Here is an 18,337-nt window from a genome sequence, read left to right as displayed (position 1 = left end):
CACGACCCTCTGGTAAAAGTAAAGGCAACAAGGCAAGAGACTGTTTTTCTAGCCACCAAAGCAGGGAGTTTAATTCTCTAGTTGTTTATTTTCAAACAGTGATACTAGCAAAACAAAAGATACTAGGAAATTACCAAATAAATGGCAATTGAAGCATAGGATTTTAATCAGCATGGTCATCAAAACCATCTTCCCTATGTGGGAATTCTGCAAAGCAATCTGACATGCCACTTCAGAAACCTGACCTTGCAAACCATGTTCACATACAACTCTGTTGTATCTCTTTCAATTTCAAAAAAAAAAAAAAAAATACAACTGTAAACACAGAGTGAACCAATGTAACCAGCGGCTTGCTTTACTATTAGTTCTGCCCATCTGGAGTTTGTCTTACACAGATTGTAAGTACAAGATTTTCTGGGGAGAATAATTCCATTTTAGAAAGCACACTTCAGATTACGCTCACGTACAGACAATGGAAAAGGCTACTAATGAGGTAAATTACCTTGGCAGCCTGAGCACTGAATGAAGAAGTTGATCAGATCTAGAAGTGCCACGTTCCTGTCTTGTTTATAAGCTTCAACCCAGTCATCTACTACAGACTAGAACAGATTAACAGAAACTCATTAGCCAGGAGCTGAACACAGCATGCTGTACTCCACTGACAACATCCAACATAAAGACACAAACTAACACAGTTTCATCTCCATTGAATTACAAAAATTAGAATAAACTCCACACCATTTAGTTCCATTTCTAACAGCACATGCAAAAGACTCCTTCTGGAGCAAAATGAAGTCTTGAACTGCTTATTCACAGGTTCTGCTCTACGCAATGTTGTCATTCACAGATGCTTTGCTCCCTGTTAACAGGGAAAATAACCACAGTTTTAATAAATTTAATACACAAAACCCAAAACATCGTCCTCCTGACTTCTTGACAGCACTGCAGTAATAGTTTCATTTTTAAAATAAAAAAAAAAAACCAACCCAACCCCACACACACATTTAACCTCTGTACCATCTAATAATTAGTATTAAATTAATAGCAGCAATTGTCCCTGGGAATTATCTTCTTCACTAGCACCCAGTTTGCGCAGTAGGCTGAAACAGTTCACATATACACTTAAACTAAAAAACAACTCCAGATTTAATTTCTAGGTCAGTACAGCCCTGTCTATGTGACACAGGCCTGCTGGGACAAGCCATCCAGGCTTCAACCCACCTGTAGTGCCACACATGTCTAATGAATTCTAGCAGCAGCAGCCTGGACTCAAGCTGCTGCCTTTTCAAGTCCTTCACATCATGCTTTGCAAAGCAGAAACTGAGCTTAGCAGAGCTCCCTGAATAAGTTACCACAGCTGTAGCATGGCAAAAGTCCATCCACACAAACATATTTTAAAAACTAAGGTCTTGCATCCAAAATGTAAATGTACTTCTCATGTGTGCAGACACACACCTTGCTTAGAGGAACTGCATACTGGAGACATGTATAACTCTGTATAAAAATATCTGGGGCTACGAGCATAATATACATATATGCTCAGAGTATGAGGAGGTAGGCTTCCTCACACTGAATAAAGTTGGTAACTATATCGATGCACAGGGAACCTGACTATTCTTCAAACTGCTGTCAAACTGCATTGGAATGAAGGTAAAAGACAAATATCAAAAGGTAAGGTTGGGGGGGGGGGGAGGGAAGCCCCAGTTTTCAGAATCCTGAGCAACAAAAAATTTCTACTGATGAACCTTTTCTGTATTTTTTAAAATAATTCTCCTTTTGTATGTTGAAGACATTGATTTAGGAACACTGGTTTAGGTACATATTTCCTTCCTCTTTTTAAATATCTGACAGCTACTTTTTCATTAATTTCTTGAAGATGCATGCTTTTTAAGAGCCATGCTCATAACAGTTTTCCAATCAAACTTGTTTCTTGCTCACCTATGCCAAAACAGAACAAAATTTCAATGCTCCAGAGTATAAATAACTGAAACGACCACTGTTTATCCCTTTTCCCTCTGCCAATTCTCAGAATTCAGAACTAGAAATACCTGCATGGCCCGCTTCCCCATGCTAACCACTTCAAACAACGTAACTGCCTCAACCACTTCGCCATTCTGCAGCTGGCTCACTCTTCTTCTACTGGAAGAATTCCTCCTTATGTTTTCACACTGTTCTCGGACCTTCCGTTTCTCTCTCTGAAATGAGTCAAGCAAAGAAAGTATGTGAAAAAATGCAACATGTAACAGCCATTCACAGATACTTGAATTATCCCCTAACAAGTTTTATTTTACTCTCATGGCAATAATCTCCCCAGGGCACCAACTCTTAATCTTCAAGGATAAAGCGTTATCAAACATTACTGTACTAGAAGGGGATGAAAGAAAGGATTTACCAGTTTGAATGTTTTCTCAGCAATGAGTGATAAGCATAGGAAGGTATAAGAGCCAAGAAGCTTCTGAGCAGTTAGTTGCATGCTACCCAGAAGGCATTTTTCAGTGACAGCTATAATTTCTGAAGAACAGACAGCAAGTACAGCAACTCTCCCACGTCTTTTCACTCACAGGGTAAACACACAACCTGCAAACTAACACCAGCTGCACACAACACACAGCTAAAGAAGAGCACACACTGAAATGAACAGACTGTTCAAAAGCTAGCCTTGAGGCTCTGATGCCAGTGGAATCAGTATCCAGTGACTAGATTTTAGATGTGCTGTATTGTGATTGTTTTATGTAATACTCAATTTTGTAACAACTGAATGAGACAGAAGATAAATTCCATAATTTAATTATTTTTACAAAATAAAAAAAACTTACTGGTGTTTTCAGGTTGCCATTTCTCACACAGCTGCCATTCTGCACAGCAGACTCGGGCACAGTCTCATCATGAACAGCATTCTCTCTGAAGTGTAACAAACACATTGGGATTAGCAGTGAGAACACAGAACTACACACTTCAGTACAAACAACAAAAGAAAATAAAAGCATATAAATGTATTTTAATATTTTTAGTGAATCATTTGGAAGTTTTTCATTTTGTTACCAAAAGCCAAACAACTAACTTTAGAAGTACAACAGAAATTTAGGGCCTTTTTGAAACTATTGGCTTTCCTGTAAGGTATACAGATAATTAGAAAACTAGCAAAACAATCAAAGATATCAAGGAAGTAGAAAGTAAGTAAATGAACCGGAAAGCTGATGTTGACTTAAGGCAGCCTTTGTTGACTTAAGAGCTTCGCACCATAAATCAATAACACAGGTATTCATTCAGTTTGTGGGTGCTCTAAACAAAACAAGGCAATAACATTTGGTGGGTCTACAATTTAAAATGAGAGGAAGAAACTGTTCTACTTTGTCTATAAAACATGCTGAAGAAAAAAAAGACACATAAGAAATTTCATTTGCAGGTCATTGCTAATACAACAAAGGAATAATTTTATAAATAAAAATGCACCTTCTGGGAGATCTGAAGCCATACATTTATCTGCAATGAAATCATGCCACTTTTCATCATTCCCAATGCTAACAATATGCTTTGCCAAAGGTCATGTTTAGGCGGACGAGCTGGATCCCACTTGTGCAGCAGGTCCAGTACTGGTAGCTGGCTGCTATGGCCTCCTTTTAAACTACTGTGGCCAGGACATGAAGCCAGTTGAGACTTGTACTATAAGAAGGCACAAAAAGAAAGTAAATATGAGACTATACAGTCACTTTTATTTTCGTGATACTGCTGCAACAAGAGAGTGTACTAACACAAGTGACCACTTTATGAACTAAAAAAAGCAGTGTATTATACTGTCAGATAGTCAGCTCTCCAATATCCAGTGTTCACTAACCCAGATGGAGAATTAACTATGCTATGAATGCAGAGCCAGCTCAACTTCAGCTAGGTTTATCAATGCCAGATAAGCACTGTTGTTGGTGTTCTTCCCGAGACTGTTTCAGACACTGCCTCTGCAAAGCAAATCCTGAGGATGAACAGTATCAACTACAGGACCAAGGTCCTGATGTTATTTTGTTACTGAAAGCAGACAGAAGTTTTTATCTAAACACAACTCTACGTACTTTTTCGACCTGTTGGGACACTTCACTATAAGTGATGTCAAATTAGGCTTCCAAAAACTCCTATAAAAATCCTATATAAATATGAAATTCTATAAAAAGATATCAAATTGCTAAATACATGTTATACAAATACTGAACTTCCCTACAGAAAAAAGTCCCATGAAAGTTAAATTAAATTAATGTCTTGTCATAGAAAAGTTCAAAACGCAGCACAGTGTTTGACAGATGGAAACCAAGAAAATATTTCAAGATAAACCAATCCTTACATTAGCTGTCTGCACTTCTGCATGTTACGGGGGAAAAAAAAAAAAAGGGATGAACTATATAGTCCACCACTGAGTCAGTATGCAATAAGCAACAGTTTGCAGAAGACTTCAAGTGTTTTCTTTGATTTGTAATTGCAAGCCACAGAGATTAAGTATCTCAAGCAGCACCAGAGACTTTCTAGTTGAAAAGAACAAGCAGCGAGAAATAGCAGTATCTATCACTTTTCTGATGCCAGTTAGCTCTTCACAGATTCTTCTACAGACCACAAATAAACAAAAAGAATCCAAACATGTTTCTCAAGGAGCTGCTTCTCCTGTGTGATTAAATCCTTTCACTCTTGATTTCAAAGCAGAATTCAACATTATGGGGCTGGACTAACAAGTTCTTACTTGCATTGTTTCACTAGAACTGTAACTCAGATGCCAGCCAACATTCTGGTAATGTGCGTTACCAGTTTCTGCACTATACCTCAACATAATCCTCAACACACTCTCAAACAACTTTCCTGAATTGTTTGCTTGTACTATTTAGCAACTTGCTCCATCCCATAGCAAAAATAAATGCACTGCATTTGATTACAGCAACTACAATTGAGTCCAAGTTGAACTAAAACATTTAAGTAATAAAAAAATCAGAACTGCTGCAGGATAGTACAGTCAAGTACTGATCATGTACTGCTTTTAGTATGTCTGTCTAGAATATATGTCTTTGAAGCTTTAACTCATGCATCTTTTTCCCAAGAACATCCTGAAGGATGGCACCACAGATGGTATCTACTGGCCCTGCGCCACCTACTTTGTCAGCTTATGCCAGGCAACATGTACCTGTAGCAAAAGGGACTCAAGAAAGTAAGTGAATGCCTGGTATATGAAACAGCACATGCTTACCAAAGCTCAGCAAAACCTGCAAGAATGAGAAGACTGTTGATATACATACAGCTTCCTCATGTTGAGCTAACAATGCCAAGTAAAACAACCTCTCTGTGATGAAACCAGTCAGCGTAGCTTTCACACATGCACTAAACATCTGTCTTAAACACTCAACAAATGTAACTAAGCACTAAACACTAACATTAAAAAGCCATTCAGGTTCTGAATTGTTTTGGTTCTCAGTGCACCACAGCACATAGCAATGTCACAAGACAAACCATGCCACAACAGACAACCTACACAAAAGTAAGATACTTTTTAAACCTAGATACTACAAATACTCACATTTCTTTTTTTTTTTTGTTTTTGTTTTAATACTGATGTTTCCAGTAAGGCTATTCATAAGGCAGGTACTTAAACATTTGCAGGAACTAGACCACAGCCAAGAAACTGAACCCCATGAAACCACTTACAAACTAAACAAGGTATTTCAATGGAGTTTTTATTTGCACAGCTAAGTTTCTGTTGAAGAACATCCTCTTATCTTCTTGAGCAAAATAGGAACCACTGTACCTAGTTGAGGATAACATGATCACTTCTGCAGTGATCCTCATACATGTAACATCTTTTCAACTATAGAAGTTCAACAGTAGGTTTGACAAATTTTGAACTAGGTTGTTTTTCTTTTTGCTCCCCGCTGTTAGTCTACACCATACTGAGTATTTTTGCATACCTAAATTCACTGCTGCACGCGCTGGTAACTGCACTGGTAACCATTCTCAGCCATTTACTTTGTTTCCATCAGCAATCCCTAAGAAATCACAGGCAGAATTCCATTCCTGTCTCATGCTAACTTTCACCTTTATACCCTGTTCCACATGGCTCAGATGCATTTCTATCTCGCATTCCTGCCACTATATAGTCCTTTCACTAGCACTTGAAGTATTACTGATAAGATACAAACACTTGAAGTAGGAAGGAAGTAAAGTCCTTTGTCTAGTCTTCAAACAGACTACTACCGTGAGAATTTCCAAATTCCATCTTCTCATCTTAATAAAGATTTGGAGCAGATTTAGTGATTCACACTTTAAAAAAAAAAAAAAAAAACACACTCTTTCTTTACCAAAGAGATAACATATTACACTAGCTGTGTAAGAGGAACAAGAGGAACAATTATTCTATGTTACTGGATCTACTACCTGTAGATCCTTAAAATTGTAAATTTCAACAAAACTGCTTCATGTTTTAGAAGCAACATAAAAATCTCAGCTAAACAACTGCCAGGTGCCTTCCTGACACTTCTGAAACCAAGAGGCTGGCCTCAGATGAAACATACCAGGAAGGACATATGGGAAGCTCTATTAGATGTCATCACAGACTATGAGGAACACATCTCTCAGCTTTCGTTAAAGCTTAACGAAGCAAAAGACCTGTAGCAGACTTTTTCAGAAGGCGGTAAGATCAACAAATATTGGGCTGCAATAAGTTCAAAGCACGCCACACTGGACACCCAAGAAGCTTCACTCTTTGAAACTAGACAAGATATGCCCAAATGCTTTACCTTTTATTTCTTTGTATCTGCTCTAGTATAGCTAGAGCTTCTAAATCCCATTCTATAAGCAATGACATGAACACATTTGGTTTATAGATATCTCAACTGATGAGTGAAAAAATATATCACGAAAAAGAGGAGGCTTGATGCATCTCCGATAAAAACAGCTACAAAGAAGCAATGCTCCCTTCAGTGCCAATAGGGAGGCTACAGATTACTTAGCACTCTTCCCCCTCAGCATCCCCAAACTCACCACTAAAGTGAACACAAGTTGGCTATGAATTTGCCCTTTTTTTTTTCCAGAGTAGGTTCATTTGCACCGTAGTGAATAAGGCACAGAAAAGCTTGTAAGGCTCTCTGTCAATCAGCATAAACGACTACATTTAAGAAAATGCTAAACAACACATAAAAGGGAATAAAATGAAGACATTAGTAACAAGACATAGTGCCCACCAAATCCTATTTTTCCCCCCTCCCATCCAAAATAACACATTGCAGACTGCCCCAGTATCTGCAGGGCGCAAACTCAAAGGGCAGCACCCATTTACCAAAAAAATGTTACCGGCAACCTGTGCCACGTCTTACTTTCGGCCGGGAAGGTGAGTGGCTGCGTTGGGCTCGGCTATCATTTCTGCTGCATTATTTCAGCAGCACAGACAGCAGGCTAACATCACCAGCACCGCTCCCGAGGAAACTTCACCGAGATCGGTGGTGTTAGAAACCTTTAACAAAGCTTTGGCTCTTGCGGGCGAAGCAGCAGCCAAAAACTGTCAAGAAAAGAAAACAAAGCGAGTTAATTCTAGGCAGCTCCCTTCAAACAGGAAAGTCCCCCGCAACTCCAACTCGCAGAAGGGGATGCAACTTCGAGGAAAAAATTAATTCGAAGAGGAGAACCGGGGGGCGGGAGCGCTGCACCTGGCGGGAGCGCCGAAGAGCCAGCGCGTACAAAGCCGCCGGCCGCCAGAGCCACCAGGGCCGCAGGGCCCACACCCGCCGCCCCTCGGGCTAGCGCCGGGACGCCGGCAGCACCGCGCCCCGCACAGGCCGGCCGCCTCAGGGGCGCCGCCGCCGGGAGGTGACGTGACCGGGCGGCGGGCCGGCCCGGGACCCCCAGCCACCCGCACAGACACGCACGCAGCCGTGCGGCGGCGGGCCGGCCGCGGAGCCGCTCGCTGCCGCGGCTGGGAGGGGAGGCGGCGGCCGCGGCCCAGGCGGGGAGCGCGACGGCGGCCGCGCGCGCCACTCACCTGCCCCGCGGATGCCGTTACGCAGGGCCGTGCGCGCGCCCACACCGCCCCCCGCCGCAGGGGCCCTGGCTCCGGCTCCGGCCCCGCATCAATCACGGCCGGCCCCGGGCGCCGCCCGGCCTATCAGAGGCGGGATCGCTGTCACGTGGTCCACTAGCGCACCGGTGGGCGGGGCTGCGGCGCCGTGGGGCTTCCGTAGCGGCCGGGGCGAGGGCGGAGGGGCGGGCCCCGCAGCGGCCCCTCCCCGCAGCCTCTCCCGCGGCGGGGCTGGCGAGGCGCTGCCAGCAGCCGCGTGATGGGGCCCGGCCGCCTCTCGCAGTCGCTGCTGCTGCGCTGCTGGCGGGCTGCGGCGGCTCTCGGCGGGGCCCGCTGCCGCGCCGGGCCGTTGTGCACCCGCCCGCTCAGCGCCGTCGTTCGCCTGCGGGCTCCCCAGCGGCCGCCGGGCAGAGGCGGGCCACCGCGGGCGGGCGGCGGAGGGTGGCGAAAGGGGGTGGCGGGGGCCAGCGAGGAGGAGGAGGAGGAGGAGGTGGTGGATGAGCTCGATGAGGACGAGGATGAAGACGAGGAGGGTGTGGAGGAGCTGCTGGGCCCCTCCCCGCTGGCGCTGGGGCCCGGCGTGCAGCGCGTGGCCGTGGTGCACCCGGCTGTCAAGTGGGGCCCGAAGAAGTCGCCGCTCACCTCGGGTGCGTGGCGGCGCCGGGCTGCCGGCCGGTAACACCCCCGCCCCGACCCCCCGGGTCCCGGCAGCCAGCCGCCACACGCCGCCCGCCCCCCGCCCGCCTAGCTTCTGGGCTTCCCCCTGCGGTAGAGCCCCGCGGCCCGCGGGGTGGCGGGCAGGGCGTTGGTGCCGGTAGCGTGAGGTGGCCCCGGTGTAACGGCGGTAAGGCTGCGCGATGGCTGGGCGGTGGCGAGGAGCAGGCTCAGAGGAGCGCCCTAGGCCGCCGTGTTTTTTCTCTGATGACCCGTTACGAGGCGGTGTGCGCTCGGGCTTGGCAGCGCCGTGCTCTGCCCCGTGTGTCTCGCTGACCGGGCTTGGGCAGCAGAACGGCTCGGCGCGGGGTGTTGGGGCTGCTGTAAGGACACGGCCGGGTTTCCTTGGGAGCCGCAGGGTAATGGCGTTCAGCCCTGCGGCCCGGCCGGGCAGGCGGGAGCCCTGCGGCCTTCGGCCTGCGAAGGAGCTGGCTGAAGGAGCAGGAACTCCCTCCTGTCTATAAAAGAGAGCGCAGTGAAGGTGAGGTCCTGTATAGGTCCTCCCGTGGGCTTGAAGAAGTGCCTGTGTGCAGTTACTTAGCGATGCAGTCACCAGTAATTCCTCTGTAAGGACCTTGGTTAGCGTTGCTTTCAGATTTCTCTCAGAAATCCTCGTAGCTAGCTAGTATAGGTTTATTAATTATGTACAATTAAGATACAGGATGAACGTGACTTCGTGATTCTCCAAACACTTCTCTTAGTTACAAAGTTGTGACAGAAAGGACAGAGCATCTTGTAAGTTAGCTTTTTGTAGATAGTTTGAACGCAACAATAACTACCGTGTATGTATTTATTATGCTGTGAACCTAAATCTCATTTAGTTTTACTAGTGCTGCTAATCATAAAAAATTACCACGTTGCAGAGTGAAGTTTGTAACTTTTTCAGAATTTACATAAGCACTCCATTTTACAACTGAAAAATAAGTATGAAGGCACCTTTCTGTCCAGGCATACAGAAGAATAGCAGAGATCCCTTTCCATTTATTTAGGCCCTCCAGATGAAGAGCCTGAAGTCTGAACAAATGTTTTGGAGTGGTTGTTGAAACACCACAGGTGCAACAGGAAATCTGTGCATTTTACAGGCAACACTAACAGTATGAGGAGAAAGAGGATCATGGTTATCTTTAGAAATATATTACCTTTTGAACCAAGGTAATTATTTAATACACAAATCATGTTTTGCTATCCAGAGAAACTTGACAAATGTGTTACGAAAAGAGGGAAAGTTTGGCAAATCGAAACTAGATCTACTGATCTGATATTATGCTGGTGTAGTCTTCATGATTTCAAGTCCTCAAAAACCAATGCTTTGCCATGTAGATGTTTAAAAAAAAAAAAAAAAAAAACAAAAAACTGATGAACCAGAATACAGGATTGGAATATGCTGGTTTTAGCAAGTCATAAATCAGTGTAGGTCCTTTATGAATGAGTTGCAGTGAAGTTAGCAGCTGGATAAGCTGTATTAGTAATCCTTTAAAGCAGGGGTTCTCAAACTTTTTAAACGGTGCCAGCGCGTGGATGCAGTGGCAGGCAGTCATCTGCGGCTGCTTGGTTTCCCCCCCCCAACCCCCGGCAGGGATGGGGTGGGGGGGTTCTGTAAATACTGGGGGCCAGACTGAGGACACTGGGGGCCATATCCGGCCCGTGGGCCGTAGTTTGAGGACTCCTGCTTTAAATATTGCCACAAAACAGCAAGGAATTAATCACATGGTTTTGTGCTCATCTGAAATAACAGTTTATTTTCCAGCTAGTTACTCATTTCACTTGTTGAGGCAAAAAGCTTGGTAATTTCTTTGCTGACAATGCAAATAAAAATTCTTCTAAATCAACAAGCAAGGAAATAATTTTTACTGGCAGAAAGATGCTTTGTGTGAGAAAGTTGCATCAAACTAGAAGTTTTGTTGCTCTGATTAGCAGTAAGACATTTTGCTCCTGGTGCTGGCGGTTGAAATCAATACCATAGTAGAATTTCAGCGTAGCTTAGTCTCTCTGTTATGCACATACCAGTTATTGGAAATCTGAACAAAGTTAATGATGGTATATTACAATATTTTTTTTTTCTTTTCTGTGTGTGTTCCTAAAGCTGAATTACAGATTGCTGAAGCTGTTGCTCTTGTAGATACACTTCAGAACTGGACAGTTTTAGAGAAAATAATTATTCCTACAAAAAATCCTGACAAGAAATTTATTTTTGGCAAAGGAAACTTTCAGATTTTGACAGGTAAGGACTGAGATTTTTTTAGCAGTGCATGATTATGAATGGAAGACTTCTGTGTCTGAACTGTGTAAGGATAGGTATGAAAGCTGAAGAGAGTGACAGCTTTTTTAATCCATCCTACAGGTTTGCAAACAGTCTTCAAAGAATATTTTAAGGTTACAAAAGCAGGAGAGAAATAACCCCTGCTCACTGAAAATGTGTGAGGCAACTTAATCCCAATGTTTATGTGATTGACATAAGTGAAACTGGCAGGTGTTCTTGACATAGTACTAAATTAGTGCAATTACAACTGTGAACAGAGAATGTGATGCCATTTGATATTTATGAGCATTCTGCTCACTGGAAAATCGTGTTATAATCTGTGAATTTTAAAAAGAGATTTGACATTTAACACTGTATTTTGCAATGGTTATCCATCTTTTAGAAAAGATTAAAAAATTGCCCCACGTGACAGCTGTCTTCTTGAATGTGGAAAGAATATCTTCACTAACAAAGGTAATTCAGTAAGATACCAAATCATATTCTTTACACTATTATTTGGAAGCTGTTTATGTTGTGAGAAGTAGGGTCAGTTATGACTCTGAATTTGCAAATGGTAATATATGAAGCCGTCTGGACTGAGTGTTGTTGAAAGGAAACTTAATTCCTATTACATTTGTCCAGTTGATATATGTGTTTCAGGCTCTCATGCCTGGAGTTTTCCAGCAGCCTGGTAGCCATTTGGTATAGACTCTGCTCCTGTATTTCCCACTGGCCCTGCTTAAAATGTTAGAAAAGTTACTGAAGGTCTCTTTTACAAAACAGAGGTGATAACACAGCTTTTGTTGCAAAGAATGTCAGCATTTCAGATTAGCTATATTCACAAGTTTCTATACCTATATGGATCGTGTATTTATGTCCTAGAGTTCTGTGGATACTGTGTTTTATTTTGAATATGAGGTGCAATTTTAGAACAAGCTTATACTTGAATGTATCAAATATTTAAACTTTCATGCCCAACCGTTAAAAAGAAACCACATTGTAAATGGATGGATTACACTGAGGGAACATGCTTCACTTTTTTTTAACATTGGCAGTAAAAGAATTGGTGCATGAACTATATATTGAAATGCTTAGACAAACTGAAATAAATACTTAGGGGTTTTTTGCATGTACAGCATCATGTGGGGTGTAAAGTGCCTACAAACTCTGCAAGCAAACAATGCTTTGTTGGTAGTTTTGAATGCTTTCTTTGATTATAAAATGAACAGAGATGGTAAATAGCTCTGATAGTTATGTCAGGCACTTCAATGTATTGATGAAAGGGAAGCTGAAAATGTTTGATTTTGATTTCCTAATATTTATTCCTTAATTTATAGTATGAGTTCTTTCAGTACTATATTTGTTTAAGAAAATTTCACAAATCTAGATCTTAAGAGCAATTTAACACTGTTGATGGCCCTAGACATAAAGTTCTATCTTCTAAACTCTCTTTATCGCTTTTCTTTGTGGTCAACCAAATTTTGCCTTTGCGTGCTTATAATTGTTGCCCATCCATTGAAATGGAATCCTGAGATCCTCTTGAGTTCAGGTGTCCATCAGCTAATTGTAGTGCTGTGTCAGAACTGATCTGCTGTTACTGTGCGGGACAGAAGACATGTAGGTTATTTTGTCTTGCATGGCTAAAGAAAGAACTAGAAGATGCCTGGGGCGTGAAAGTCTTTGACAGATACACTGTTGTACTTCACATTTTTCGTTGTAATGCCCGGACCAAAGAAGCAAAACTTCAGATAGCGTTGGCTGAAATTCCACTTCTCAGGTACCTCAAGCTCTGCAAACCACATACTGATATTTATATATTTTAGTGACTGTTTTCTTTAACAGAAATGGTAATACTGTACTGTAAAGAAAAATAACATTGTTCCAGTGCTTGCATAGTATGTTCAATGATTGATTAGATCGTAGAAATACTTGCTATGTCTTTGTTTCAAGCTTCTGCAGTGCTAACAGGCAAAACCAGGAAGTGTTCAATAGATAACCTTACAAAAGATATTTTTCATTAAAAGGTCTCCGTTCTTTTTAATGTGGAAGATATATAGGAATTGGATATGTGTATCCCATATATATTATTGGTGGGTTTAGTAAGGAAGGCTATAAACAAGGAAGATTAAAGGCATTAATTTGTATCTTGATTTTCCACATTTCTACATTAAGTGGCATAGAAATATTTGTACATGGCAGATGGTGTGAGTTGCATGGATTTATCAGAGGCATCTTTGGCTCTGACATTTCAGAATAGCCGTTACAATTTGCTAAGATTGTTGCATGCTCCACAATTGAGGAGCCAGGAAAATCTGGATTTTTTTCACCAGGCTTCTCAACATGACCGTGTTATATTTAGAGCTCTGTCATTTAGTGTTTTTATTTGTACTGTTAGAATATTACTCCTGCTTCACATTTGTTAGGCTTTTTAGGATAGCTTGATTAGGCTTTTTAGGATAGCTCGATTAAAGTAAATCGCTTCTAATTAACTGTTACTCCATTGCCAGATCAAATCTGAAAAATGAGGTGTCTCAGCTAGATCAGCAAAGAGGTGGATCGAGATACATCATGGGCTCAGGTAAAGTCTAAATATTCTCATGAATTACAGGATTTTTTTTTCTCAGTAGCCTTTAAACAAGTTCTGTTGCATCTTACTTTATTTGGAGGAGGCCAGGAGGAAAAAACTGTTTGTGTTCTGCATCTAATTAATTGAATTTACAATTAATGTACAATGTACAAAATTTTTTGGATGAATGTACAAAAATTCATTGGAAGGTAACCTAAATAATAAAGTTTTAGTCTGTACTGAGTCAATAAGTGGCCGTGGACAGACTAATTGCTGCCAGAGGAGTTTATCATGAGTGTACGTGGTTATTCTAGAATGCTTAGCATATATTTTGTTAACTACTTACCACTCTGACTCTTAGGCAAGAATACATGGGTTTGGTTGCTTATTTATAACTTCATATGCCCTAGTGCCAACTCACTTGATTTCCAAATGCACAATATCACTTGGCTTACTCTTCCTTTTGTAGGCTAATCTGCCAATTATTCATTTGTATTTTTCAGGTGAAACATTCATGGAGACACAGAATCGTATCTTGAAGGAGAAAGAACTTAAAATTAGGAATGCCCTGGAGAAACTAAGAAGAAAAAGGTCTTTACTTAGAACTCAGCGCAGAAAACGCGAGTTTCCCATTATCTCAGTAATGGGCTATACTAATTGTGGTAAGCAAAAACTCAGGAAATCGTAACACAAAAGATCTTACATTATGTAATTTCTAATTAGAAACTCTAGCCAGAATCTTACTTCAGTGTGAATAGGCTTTGTATTTTAATTATTTTTTAAATTGTGTAATGAATGTATGTCAATTATTATATAGTTAGGAAAGCAAATTATGCTTGTTGTAGTTATATTTGTATTAATTTTTTTTTCCAGTCTTGAGCACATTTTGGAGAAATGCCTAGCACCTATTGCACTAAAAATATTTTACATATACTGCTGAGGACTGTACTGTTAGTGTTCCCGTATATGAATCTCTATTACTTGATCAAGAATGGATAGAGTTTGTGTAAGTAAAAGTATGTGGGTGTTTAGGTGCTGTGAAGGCTTGAGGCATTGGAGGAGAATTCGGGAGAGTTGGCAGTTGATCTGAGAAACGTGCTTAAGTACTGTAGCTTTTCATTGATTGACATATAGTGTTCTGAGATGTGTTTATAAAAGAATCTAAAAAAAGCTAAACACTTTTTTCCTTTTTTTTTTTAGAGCTTATACAAGTAAATTCATACACAAGGCATAAATAGACTTTGGGCTAGACACTTTTTTCAGGTTACATTATGTTAAGACCATTTCATTTTCTGAGTCATCATCTTTATAAAAACAAACTTACCTTGCACTAATTTTGTTACCAGTTATACACTCAAAGATTTGGATTACACCATATGTTTTTCTTAAAGTCTTACCTCCATACTTTTGAAATTGGAGAATCAACAAAATGTGTATATATATTACAGTTTTGTGCACATAATCGAAATACTTTAACTGGCGTATATACTGAGCACTTTAATGACTAAATTCTGTGAAATACTCATTGAGGTAAATTAATGTCTCAGTGTTATGTTCATAAGGAAGCACCCAATAACAGCATAAACCTAATAAGCTACATATTATTAGTGCTTCTGTTTACTGTTGGATTTAACAAGTAAGTGTTGAATTGTTTTATTTGGTAACAGAAGCACTGAGGAGTGCATATGTGTGTGCTTCCTAGTGCTGTCACAGCAGTGCTCTTCAGATGGTCTTAGAGGTGAGAGGGGTGGGTAGGTCGCTTTGCAGGTCAGCTCAGTCTTTGATCATTTTATGATTTCACAGCATAGCTTCTAGATGTGGCCTTAAATCCAAGTCAAAGTTATAAAAGTAAAGACTTGTGTTTGGATTTCCTAACATCATATAGATACCTAATCATAGGCTAGATTTAAATTGGTGAAATGGATATGAAAAGATCTGTTACATCATACAACTCACCTGAGCCTTGCAAATTAGATTTTTACATGAGACAAGCCATTAAAATCTTGTCCTTTTTTTCTTTAATTAGGAAAAACTACCTTAATCAAAGCCTTGACTGGGGAAGCAGGACTTCAACCCAGAGATCAGCTGTTTGCCACTCTTGATATTACAGCCCATGCTGGCTATCTTCCTTCGCATATGGCAGTTATTTATATTGACACCATTGGGTTTCTGACTGATCTTCCACATAATCTGGTTGAGTCCTTTTCGGCTACATTAGAAGAAGTGGCTTACTCTGTAAGTTGTTGACTATAAAAATTGAGAAATCAAATGGATTTCCTTTCAGATAATCTTCACCCTTTCAAAGAAGGGAAAGTTAATTGGTATGCTGTTCTTAGTGAAGTAGCTGACTGACTATAGGAATCTTCTAAGATAATGAGGTAAATATCTTACCATAAGCCATTTTTCTGATACTTGAAATTATACAGCACTTAGAGATAAGAAGATTTCAGAGTTTATTTGCAGTATGTGTGTCCTTGTCCATGATACATAAACCAGATAAATCAGATTTTGCTGATTAAATATCTGAAAACCTGAACAGTGCATCTGAGTAAGTTGAGGCTACCTTTCTTGAGAATTAAAAAAATAAAGCCTCTGGAATTACCTGTTTTTAACTTAAGTTTCCTGTAGCACTAAAAGAGGGTGATTGTGATGTGATGCAGGCAGCATGTAATAAACAGAAATGTATTTTTATAATCATTTTCTTATTAGTTTCCTGTGTTATAGCACAGTGTAAAGCTGCATCCACACAGACATTGGAGACAACTTGTACTCACTGTGAAGTGAAAGACTAAACTGCTACGTTTTTTCTTCCAGCACAGTGCAAAAAAACCTGGTTTTGTAGTTCATTTTACAGTGTTAACCTGCCAATGTATTATCTAATGGATAGGAAAGTATCTTACATGAATTAGCAATACAAAAAATAGTATAAAATCTCTACTACCTGGTAACTGCTGTTTCATTAAGTAACTGTCTTGTGTACTGATGCTTTCTAGGATCTGATTGTTCATGTGAGGGATATTACTCATCCAGAAACCATCCTCCAGAAAGCAACCGTTCTGTCAGTTCTGAAGAATCTTAATATTCCCAGCCATTTACTGGACTCAATGGTAGAAGTTCATAACAAAGTGGATTTGATAGAAAGGCAAGCAGAAGACGCTAAGTGTACTTACAGGTCTTATGTTCTGAAAGCTTGTTACGCTTAATCTAGAAAAGAGCTCTCACACTTCTAAATACATTTAATAATGTTTCTCAATCTTTTGCACATGTAGCTATGGTCTTAAAAAGAATTATCTTTTAATTACAAAAGTCATAAGAGAGATGGCCTCTGTAGGAAGGTGCTAGTATAAAGTAAGACAGTTCAATTATCCATGCCTGGAATATTTTCACAACCTCATCTTCATGAGCAAGTGTATGAGCAATTGTTACCTTTCAGGTATAAACCCACTGAAGAAAACGCTTTAGCCATTTCTGCTCTACATGGACATGGTTTAGAAGAGCTGAAAGAAGAAATAGAGAAAAAAATTTTGACAGCAACAGGGAAGAAGATTCTGACAGTCAGCGTCAACTTAGAGGGACCTCAGCTAAGGTAAATAATTTTTAATTCTATAGAGGACTTGGAGAAATATGAAACTCTTAGTCTTGCTTGTCTTAATGTCCAAATCATATCATTTTAATTTTAACCTGCATTAAGAATTACAAGGATAATTATCAAAGTTTTCTGACCCATTGAGAAAAAATACCCCCATTAGATACCCTGAAGTCTGCTGCTGAAAGTGTCCTTCATAGAGTTCTCTGTGTTGGTACAATAGAGCGTAGTTCCTGAAAGACTATGCCACTGCTCCTGGAGCCAGATTTCTGATAAAAACACAAATCTGAAAGGTGTATGAAAAGATTATACCCTACAGCAAGTAGTAATTAAAAAGTTAAGTGGAACACTTAGCCTTTCAAGTGTTAAATGACCTGAATTGGAACATGGTGACCTAAAACAAAGATCACATCTTATGCAGTGTCATACTTTCAAGATGCTAATTGCTTTTACTTTTACAGTTGGCTCTATAAAGAAGCAGCAGTTCAGGAAGTAGAAGTCATGCCTGAAGATGGCACAGCCAAGGTGAAGGTGATAATCAGCAGTTCTGCTTTTGGCAAATACAAAAACCTCTTTCCCAACAGTAAGATTTTTATGCCATGAAGATGCATCCTTTTCTAGGAAAGACACTGATCTCTTTTTAAGAGGATGTGGAATGAAGTTAATGACCTGTTAGTCTGGGTGTTGAAGAGTATATTTCTTCCCCAGTTGATGTTTTTGACACATTTTAGAAATGGACATTGTTTCTGAAGAACTTCTGTTTGAAAACAGTAAGAGTTTTGGGCTTCATTCTGTCAGCAAGTGCAAGAACAGCACTGAATTTTTAATGTTGTTGGATATAAGCTGTGGACCTCGAACACATGGACATCACTGGATGGCATCTGAATTAACCTTCAGAAAATTACCAAGTTTCTTATATCATACAAATAAAGCTTTTTACCCCATTTTTCCGAATAATACTTGTTACGGTTTGTCAGATGGTCCTTGGAAAATGGAAGTTAGTGAACGAAATGTTGTTGGCTATATATAAATAACAGATAAATATGTGTTCAAGCAGAATACATGAACCTAAGTAAAATAACTGCCATGTCTTACTGCAGTGAAGCAAAAAACCACACAATTTTTATAAGCAATAAATAAAGTTAGCTGTGAACATCTTTTACCCATCCAGTTTTCTTTCCTACAGTGATTTATCCA

General features: G+C 40.5%; 2 protein-coding genes across 10 annotated transcripts in view; one reads left to right on the top strand and one right to left on the bottom strand.

Annotated features, from left to right (window-relative positions):
• Positions 1-8,129, bottom strand: part of LOC308058854 (cohesin subunit SA-2-like) — a 67,023-nt gene extending 58,894 nt beyond the window's left edge. For 3 of the 7 annotated variants that reach the window (XR_013926004.1, XM_080375305.1, XM_080375310.1), the window contains exons 1-5: positions 8,000-8,128; positions 7,338-7,519; positions 2,817-2,901; positions 2,049-2,195; positions 503-599 (exon numbers count right to left, since the gene is read on the bottom strand). Coding sequence is in view for 6 of the 7 variants with exons in the window: in XM_080375305.1 (XP_080231431.1) it covers positions 503-599; positions 2,049-2,195; positions 2,817-2,901; positions 7,338-7,381 (373 nt within the window). In the remaining variant the exon portion in view is untranslated. Of the gene's footprint in view, positions 1-502; positions 600-2,048; positions 2,196-2,816; positions 2,902-3,453; positions 3,664-7,337; positions 7,520-7,999 lie in introns of all 7 variants that reach the window. The other 4 variants (XM_080375306.1, XM_080375308.1, XM_080375309.1 and 1 more) reach the window with 2 other exon arrangements.
• A 128-nt stretch (positions 8,130-8,257) lies between these two features.
• GTPBP6 (GTP binding protein 6 (putative)) lies at positions 8,258-18,300 on the top strand. Of its 3 annotated transcripts, none has more exons than XM_080375328.1 (10): positions 8,258-8,682; positions 10,833-10,970; positions 11,392-11,462; positions 12,635-12,765; positions 13,496-13,566; positions 14,058-14,216; positions 15,581-15,789; positions 16,548-16,726; positions 16,988-17,140; positions 17,602-18,300. In XM_080375328.1, the coding sequence occupies exons 1-10, from the start codon at positions 8,295-8,297 to the stop codon at positions 17,741-17,743; spliced, it is 1,641 nt and encodes a 546-aa protein (XP_080231454.1). In that variant the 5' UTR covers positions 8,258-8,294; the 3' UTR covers positions 17,744-18,300. The 3 variants fall into 3 exon arrangements, with proteins under 3 accessions (XP_080231454.1, XP_080231455.1, XP_080231456.1); XM_080375329.1 differs by having other exon boundaries at positions 8,260-8,682; positions 16,548-16,696; XM_080375330.1 differs by lacking the exon at positions 8,258-8,682 and adding an exon at positions 8,711-8,879 and having other exon boundaries at positions 9,739-10,970.
• Positions 18,301-18,337: the final 37 nt, after the last annotated feature.

This window comes from Falco punctatus (genome assembly GCF_963210335.1).
Source record: "Falco punctatus genome assembly, chromosome: 2".
Taxonomy (NCBI): domain Eukaryota; kingdom Metazoa; phylum Chordata; class Aves; order Falconiformes; family Falconidae; genus Falco; species Falco punctatus.
The sequence above is the reverse complement of the archived record's forward strand: the minus strand, read 5'-3'. Positions and strand labels throughout refer to the sequence as shown.